At 59.8% G+C, this 8030-nt stretch overlaps 1 pseudogene and 2 gene segments (V, D, J or C); all 3 read right to left on the bottom strand.

Annotated features, from left to right (window-relative positions):
* Positions 1 to 874: 874 nt before the first annotated feature.
* Positions 875 to 1410, bottom strand: LOC111823482. The segment is given in 2 exon segments: positions 875 to 1263; positions 1365 to 1410. Coding segments are annotated over 2 exon segments (435 nt in total).
* Positions 1411 to 3665: 2255 nt separating this feature from the next.
* LOC102423643 lies at positions 3666 to 4156 on the bottom strand. The segment is given in 2 exon segments: positions 3666 to 4018; positions 4095 to 4156. Coding segments are annotated over 2 exon segments (399 nt in total).
* An 815-nt stretch (positions 4157 to 4971) lies between these two features.
* Positions 4972 to 8030, bottom strand: part of LOC102423942 — a 5982-nt pseudogene continuing 2923 nt past the window's right edge.

Below are 8030 nucleotides of genomic sequence, written 5' to 3' on the forward strand. Positions count from 1 at the left end.
CACGGGGCTGCGTCAGCACAGCCTCTGCCCAGGACCCGGAAAAAAGGACAACACGGAGATCCGCACAGACCCCTGGCCCAGGGACGGGGGAGAGGTCCTGCTCCCGGTGACAAACAGGAGCCCCCCCAGGCCCCCCTCAGGCACCACCTCTACCGAGAGCCAGGAGGGCGGGGAGGAGGGGAGCCCCATCCATGGTGGACAGGCCCCCGACCCTGATTCCTGAGCCCCCCAGCCAGGCCGGAGCCCTCACCTTCTTATACGCCCCCCCTCTATGCACAGCTCTCCCTTAGGGAGGCGTGTAAGCCCCTCCTTGGACCCACCCAGGGCTCCAGCTGAGAAAATGAGAGCGTAGGGTGAGGGGCTTCAGCCCAGGGCCCCTCATGGAGCCTGCAAGAGGGAGGAGGAGGGCGCAGGAAAGAGGAAGGGGGAGCAGGGCACCTCCTGGGGATGCAGGGGACAGGCAGCCCCAGGCAGGAGCAGGAGCTCAGGGCCCCTGCTCCCCTCCCACCTCCCTCAGTTCCAGCCTTTGCAGATGGGCTCCTGTCACTCAGAAACAGGAGTCTCATGTTCCCCCATTAATCGCCGAGTCACTTTTCGATGGTAGAGATGCGCACTGTTGGTTTATTCCTTCACAGGACAGAGGACATGTCTGTTGTGTTTAAAGTTTTAACAAACAAATAAAGAAAGCTATAAACGTTACGTGGATGTTCTTGTGTGAACACAGTTAAGTGATTTGGGTGAATACCTGTGCGTGTGGGTTCTGTACGGCACCGCAGAAGAGTCTGAACAGAAATCTAGTTTGGCACCATTTTCATCCAGAATGCCCAGGACCTATGGTCTCTCCTGATTATCGGTACTATTATTAATGGCCTCTTTATCTGTAGAAGCCTGTAGAGTACGTGTCCGAGGGTTTTTGTCCCACTTCCCCATCTGTGTGTGTCACTGTGGGAGCATTATTGTGCCAGGTCGAACAGTAATAGTCGGCCTCGTCCTCAGGCTGCAGCCCCGAGATGGTCAGGAGCCCCGCATTGGCCGAGGCCTCTTTGGATCCAGAGAAGCGGCTGGGGACCCCGGAGCCAAAATTTGTACCTGTGTGGTAGTACAGGAGAAACCGGGGAGGGCTCCCGGGCTTCTGCTGGTGCCAGTGTATGGTTTTACCACCAACACTGACGTCACTGCTCAGGGTGCAGGTGAGTCTGGCTGTGGCTCCCGGAGATGCAGAGAGGGAGGGCGGCTGAGTCAGCACAGGCTGGGAGAGGGACCCTGCAGACACAGACACTTGTCAGTGATGGGCAGGGACCAGGGGACGTTTCCTAGGACCCTGAGCAGGAAGGGAAGAAGCCTGGTCCCAGGCCTGTCCCTACCTGTGCAGTGAGAGAGGAGCGCGAGGAGCAGAGGAGTCCAGGCCATGGTGCTCACAGCCCTGAGCCCACAGTGGGGCTGGGCTGCCCAGGCCTCCTTTTCTCCTGCACCCTCTACCAGAGGAGGGGCTGCCATGCAAATGGGGGTCCCTCCAGGGACTGCCCAGCCCCTCCCTGAGCCCTGGGGCTGGAGCTCAGCTCACACCCCTGACTGAGGGGCATGGAGGTGGGCTCACCCTTGGGGGGCCCTGGGAGGAAGCACCTGCTGAGACCACACACAGGGACCTGCTCAGGGGGCGCTGCCAGGCCTGACAGGACACAGCTGCTGAGTCCCCTGCAGGTGCCACAGGGCTCAGCCTCTGAGTGAATGGTCCTCCCTAAGCTGCAATGTGAGGCCCACAGAGCGGTCCCCCAGCGCCCCCTGCTGGTCACAGGTCACACAGCTTCAGGTCACTCTCTGTGCACATGTGAGGGCTCCTTCCCAGCTGCTGTCACCCTGACACACTGCAGTGATGACTGTGGTGTTTCAGTCCCGGGTCCTCTTGTGGGAATGGAGCAAAGTGCACGTAAATAACATAATAATTGGGTCTCACTCTCCATGAGGCTGTTGCAAAGCTAATGCACAGTGAGCTTCTCACCCTCCCTAGAGACAGAGGCCTGGGGGACGGAACTGCAGCAGGAACTTGTCACTTTTCCCTGAAACCCTCACGTGAGGATGAACCCTGACCTAGGACCTGAGGAGCCCAAGGGAGAGGAGGAGGAGAGGGAGGCAGCAGCAGAGGAGGGAAGAGGAGGAGGGAGGGTGTCTCTGAGAGTCTGAGGGTTTGATCAGAGAAGGAGAAGGTTGTGTCCATGACCAGGGTGGACACTAACATATCAGACATGAGGGGTCAGTGGTGACACAGGGTTCACACACATGACATTAATCTGTGGGGAGCATGGCTGTCTGGGTGACCATGTGCAGGTGCAGACACAGGATGTGAGCTGATAGGAAACATACGCTGGTCTCGGCCCCTGACCCCGGCACAGGCTCCTGAACCCTTGTCACTCCCTGGGGGACGGGCGGCCTTTGCTGATGAGGGGACGCTGGGTGGGCTCCTGGGTGAGGACGGGCCACTGGGGAGACCAGGGAGGATTAGCAGCTTGGAAACCTCACACTTGCCCCCCATTCGCTTGAAGGGGAAAGGGCTCAGGTCAGTTAGCAAATTAATTCAGCAACGTAATCGCAATCACGGGAGTTTTCCTGGGAAACTTTGATTTATAGCCAAGAAGTTGTGGGAAACCTGGGACCTCCCACCTGTGAGCGGCACCTGACCTGCGGGCAGTCAGGGGGACGGGCCCTTTAACTGTGGGTCTGACACCGTCTCTGGGCAGATGGTGTGAGGACTGAGTGCTGCTGTGGGACATCAGCTGGTGTCAGAGAACTGCTGTCGGGAACCATGTCCCCACACATCGGGGACCAGAGGGGTCAGGAGTGAAGTCTCTGGGTGAGGAGCAAACAAGACTCACAATAGTAAAGAAGGGGATTTTTATTTAAAAATAATGGAGCTCCAGTGGCGCAATCGGTTAGCGCGCGGTACTTATAAAAATATTCACTCAGTCCAGCCTGTATGGCTCAGTGGTTGAGCGTCGACCTATGAACCAGGAGGTCACAGTTGGATTCCCGGTCAGGGCACATGCCCATCTTGCATCCTCAATCCCCAGTGTGGGGCATTCAGGGGGCAGCTGATCAATGATTATCTCTCTTCAATGGTGTTTCTATCTCTCCTTTCCTCTTCTCTCTGAAATCAATACAAATATTTTTTTAAGTTATTTTCCTAAATATCTTCACTCAGTTTCCTCAGCTATCGATGTGCTCATGACAACATGAAGGATGGCTGTGGTGAGGATTAAACGCTCACGTACAGTGGGCACATAGTCAGCTCTCAGTGGGTGTTAGTCCTCAGGATAATGAGATGTTATTGCTTATTTCCGTGGCATCTTAGGTCGCCATAAAGGACGAAGAGCATTCTGGGGTGTGGCTTTATTTATCTAATAAGATAAGCTGAACCCCAATCCCCTCCCCCAGATTTCAGTCTTGTTAGAATTTCCCCCGACACGGGGGGTGGGCTGGGCTCCATGACCATCCGCGTGTGCCCCTGGGACGCCTGTGCTGCTGCCACATCGTGTGTGACCTCCCTCCTCCCGGGGACACAGGTCCCTGCAGAGGAGCCCCCCTGACAGAGGCCCCCACAGACGCTCCTCGCTGAAGGGAGGCTCAGAGCCAGCACCTCGGGGCCCAGGGGTTTTGGTCTCACTTCCTCGTCATCTGAGACACTGTGTGTAACGAAAGCTGCTCCCACTGGCATGATCTGTAACGCAGTAATAGTCAGCCTCGTCCTCAGGCTGTAGCCCCGAGATGGTCAGGAGCCCCGCATTGGCCGAGGCGTCTTTGGATCCAGAGAAGCGGCTGGGGACCCCGGAGCCCTGGTCCTTATGGGAGTCTGTGTGGTAGTACAGCAGGTACCGGGGAGGGCTCCCGGGCTTCTGCTGGATCCAGCTTATGCCATAGCCGCCAACATTGAAGCCACTGCTCAGGGTGCAGGTGAGTCTGGCTGTGGCTCCCAGAGATGCAGAGAGGGAGGGCGGCTGAGTCAGCACAAGCTGGGAGAGGGACCCTGTGGACACAGACACATGGGGGTGAGAAGAAGGGCCGGGGGGCAGGTGCTCCGGGTCCCCAAGGCCTGTGGCTACCTGTGCAGTGAGCGAGGAGCACGAGGAGCACAGGGGTCCAGGCCATGGTGAGCGCAGCCCGTTCCCAGGACACGGAGCTGGGGCTGCACTGCCCAGACCTCTTATCCTGCCCTGGCCACAGAGAAGGGGCTGCTCATGCAAATGTGTCCCTGCCCCCCCCCCACCCCCAGGGGCGCTGACAGGGTCTGGGCCTGGTGCAGGGAGGCCAGCCCCATGCACTGGTTGCCCGTGGGTGGGGCTGGGAGGAAGCAGCTGCTGGAGGCGCCCACAGACACGGGCAGGGGAGCCCACACTCCCAGAGAGGACGCAGGCCTCACAGGAACCCCAGAGCCAGCCCTGGGGCCTCTGGCAGAGACCAGGTCCAGGCAAACCCCAGAGACGGTCTCACAGCGCCCCCTGCTGGTCCCGGCGGGAACCACTCCTTCCTTGAAGCCACTCCAAGTCCTCCCCCTTCACCTGTTTACTGGAGAACCCCCTGCCCAAGGGGGTCGCGACCCACAGATTGAGAACCTATGCTCAAAGGGGCTGCGACCCACAGGTTAAGAACCGCTGGCCTAGAGAGAAGCTGGGAGCTGCCAAAGGCCGTGCAGCTGGCCAGTGGCAGAGAGACAGCCTGAGTTTCTGGCTTCTCTGGTCTTGGAGGGCCCCTCTGACTAACTAGATGGGAAACAGGCAGAGCTCAAAGGGGTTGCGACCCACAGGTTGAGAACCGCTGCATTACATGAAGGGAACCGTTTGCACAGGACCCACGTGCACGGCACCTAGAAACTCCGGGGAGTCCAGTATTTGGGGGCGGGGGGCACAGACGGCTTCCCAGCCCAGCTCCGGTCAGAGCACCGAGAGGGACCGTGCAGCCCCCTGCAGGCGCTGAGTCTCGCTAAGCGGGAAGGGAAGATGGCGCGAGGCTGGCCTGTGCCGGGGAGAGGAACAGGGGACAGAGGAGGTGCTCGGCGACCATCTGCGGGATCCTCAGCCCCCACCTGTGCAAAGAGAAGGGGAGGAGGGGACCCCAGGCCCGGCCTAGTGTCCTCGGAGTTGGGTTCCTACAACTTCCTGCACCTTCACGGTCCTGTCACAGCTCTGTGGGCTGGAACTTCATCATCGGAATGTTCCTGAACTTTACACGTCCCGGCTTCATCGGCACCTTGGCCCGACCCTTAGGCCACCCTAAGATGAAGAAGGCCCTGGCTGGCTTGGCTCCGTGGATGGAGCGTCGGCCTGCAGACTGAAGGGTCCCGGGTTCGATTCCGGTCAGGGGCACGTACGTACCTTGGTTGCAGGCTCCCGGCTCTTGTCGGGTCATGTGGGGGGCAACCAGTCAATGTGTCTCTCTCCCATCAGTGTTTCTCTCTCCCTCTCCCTCTCCCTCCCACTCTCTCTAACGATCAATGGAATAAATTTCCTTGAGTGAGGATAAAAAATAACAAAAAGATGAAGAAGAGAGGTGGCTCTTCCAGGACCTGCCTCGGGCGGGGAAGCCGCCGCGGCGACCCTGGCGCACAAGGAGGTCACACAGTCACCTCCCCCTCTGGAAAGGACTCTTTGCTTCCTCTCGGCGTCCCTGGAGCCCAGACACCTGCTTCCTCTGAGCCTCGGGAGGGAAGGAGCCGGACCCCCAGCCTGGCGCAGGGAGCAGAGGAAGAGGGAGGGCACTGCACTGGGTGCTGGTCCCGGGAGATGAGTGAGGAGTCAGCGGGGCCCACTGACCCACCAGGCGCTCAGACTGCCATGGCGGAGAGAGCTCCTCGCCCCCGCCGGTTCCTGGTGGCAGGGAGTGTCTTGGGTGCCACTGGAGTGAGGATTGGGGTGCCCCGTGGGAAAATTCTGTGTGACAGAAGGTTTTATTCCCGTGGAATCAAACCCCTGAGTCCCCAAGTTCCCATTCCCCTTCGTCCCGCCAAGAACCAAGTCCCACGTATGGTTCAGCGGGGCGGCTCTACGCCAGGGCCCGGAGTTCCCATCCACGTTGGCCACAGGCCCAGCCCAGCATCAGGCCGGCTTAGGCTGCTCCCCGCCGTGGTCTGTCCGTTCCCTGCCTGTGGGTCTGCAGGGCCACGTGGATGGGGAGGGGCAACGCCAAAGGAACAAGAGAGCCAAGAGCCGAGAGAGAGAGAGAGAGAGAGAGAGAGAGAGAGAGAGAGAGAGAGAGAGCTCCTTGGTCCAGGGGACGGTGTGCTCCCCAGTTTTCTCGGGCTCGCATTGGCCCTGCCCCTCTGGCCAATGGTTTCTGTTCCCAGGTTTGACGGACAGGCACCTTTGCTATGTCCCCCCAACATCCCTATCCCTATGTAGGTGTTTATCTCCTCTTTGTCCAGACACCCTCCCAACCCGCTCCCCCTCCCCAGCCCCCCAACTCCCCTTTGTCTGCAGGGAATGTGGGAGGTGCCCTGCAGAGGGCCAATGGCAGCCTCCTGGTGAAGGGCCTGAGTGACCCTGTCTGCTATGTCTGGCCTTCCCTTTGCTCCTTTCCTTTGATTAATCGCCACCGAGTTGCCATGGTAGCAAGACCACCCACATCTCTGAGTCAGACTTGGACCCTGGGTGAAGCCCATGTTCACTCTACACATGGGCTGACGCCAATATCATTGGGCCTGGGTGAGGCCTCACACCCCCCTCTGTATCCATCACCCCCAAGGGCGGGTGCAGAGCCCCGAGACCGGACGTGTGCCTGTGGGGACACGATGAGGGGGACAAGGTCTTAGCAACCAACAAATGGACATTGTGGAGGAAAATGGGAAGACGTTGTCACACCCGCGGGTACAAGGCAAAGAGGCGCTGGCTGAAGGGGCGACAGCACATGTCACCCTGGGTGAGGCCGGGTCGCCGGGAGGAAGCTTGACGGCCCAGGCTGGGGGGACACAGAGAAGTTTTAGTCTCACTTCCCCGTGACCCTGCAGCGCCGTGTGAGTGTTGGGGTCCTCATGCCACACAGCACAGTAATAGTCGGCCTCGTCCTCGGGCTGCAGCCCCGAGATGAGCAGGAGCCCCGCATTGGCCGACGTGTCTTTGGATCCAGAGAAGCGGCTGGGGACCCCGGAGCCCTGGTTCTTATCTGAGTCTGATGTATATCTCAGGAGATACCAGGGAGGGTGATCTGGTTTCTGCTGGTACCAGCGTATGTTATAGCCGCCCAACATTGAAGCCACTGCTCAGGGTGCAGGTGAGTCTGGCTGTGGCTCCCGGAGATGCAGAGAGGGAGGGCGGCTGAGTCAGCACAGGCTGGGAGAGGGACCCTGCAGACACAGACACTGGTCAGTGATGGGCAGGGACCAGGGGACGTTTCCCAGGAGCCTGAGCAGGAAGGGAAGAAGCCTGGTCCCAGGCCTGTCCCTACCTGTGCAGTGAGAGAGGAGCACGAGGAGCAGAGGAGTCCAGGCCATGGTGCTCACAGCCCTGAGCCCACAGTGGGGCTGGGCTGCCCAGGCCTCCTTTTCTCCCCCACCCTCTGCCAGAGGAGGGGCTGCCATGCAAATGGGAGCCCCTCCAGGGACTGCCCAGCCCCTACCTGGGCCCTGGGGCTGGAGCTCAGCTCACACCCCAGACTGAGGGGCATGGAGGTGGGCTCACCCCTTGGGTGGCCCTGGGAGGAAGCACCTGCTGAGACCACAAAAGGGTCCCTGCTCAGGGGGCGCTGCTAGGCCTGAGAGGACACAGCTGCTGAGTCCCCTGTAGGCAGCACAGGGCTCAACCTCTGAGTGAATGGTCCTCCCTAAGCTGCAGTGTGAGGCCCACAGAGCTGTCCCCCAGCGCCCCCTGCTGGTCACAGGTCACACCGCTTCAGGTCACTCTGTGCACATGTGTGAGGGCTCCTTCCCAGCTGCTGTCACCCTGACACACTGCAGTGATGACTGTGGTGCTTCAGTCCCGGGTCCTCTTGTGGGAAAGGAGCAAAGTGCACGTAAATAACATAGTAATTGGGTCTCACTCTCCATGAGG

The sequence above is a fragment of the Myotis lucifugus genome, unplaced genomic scaffold, assembly GCF_000147115.1.
Source record: "Myotis lucifugus unplaced genomic scaffold, Myoluc2.0 scaffold_509, whole genome shotgun sequence".
NCBI lineage: Eukaryota > Metazoa > Chordata > Mammalia > Chiroptera > Vespertilionidae > Myotis > Myotis lucifugus.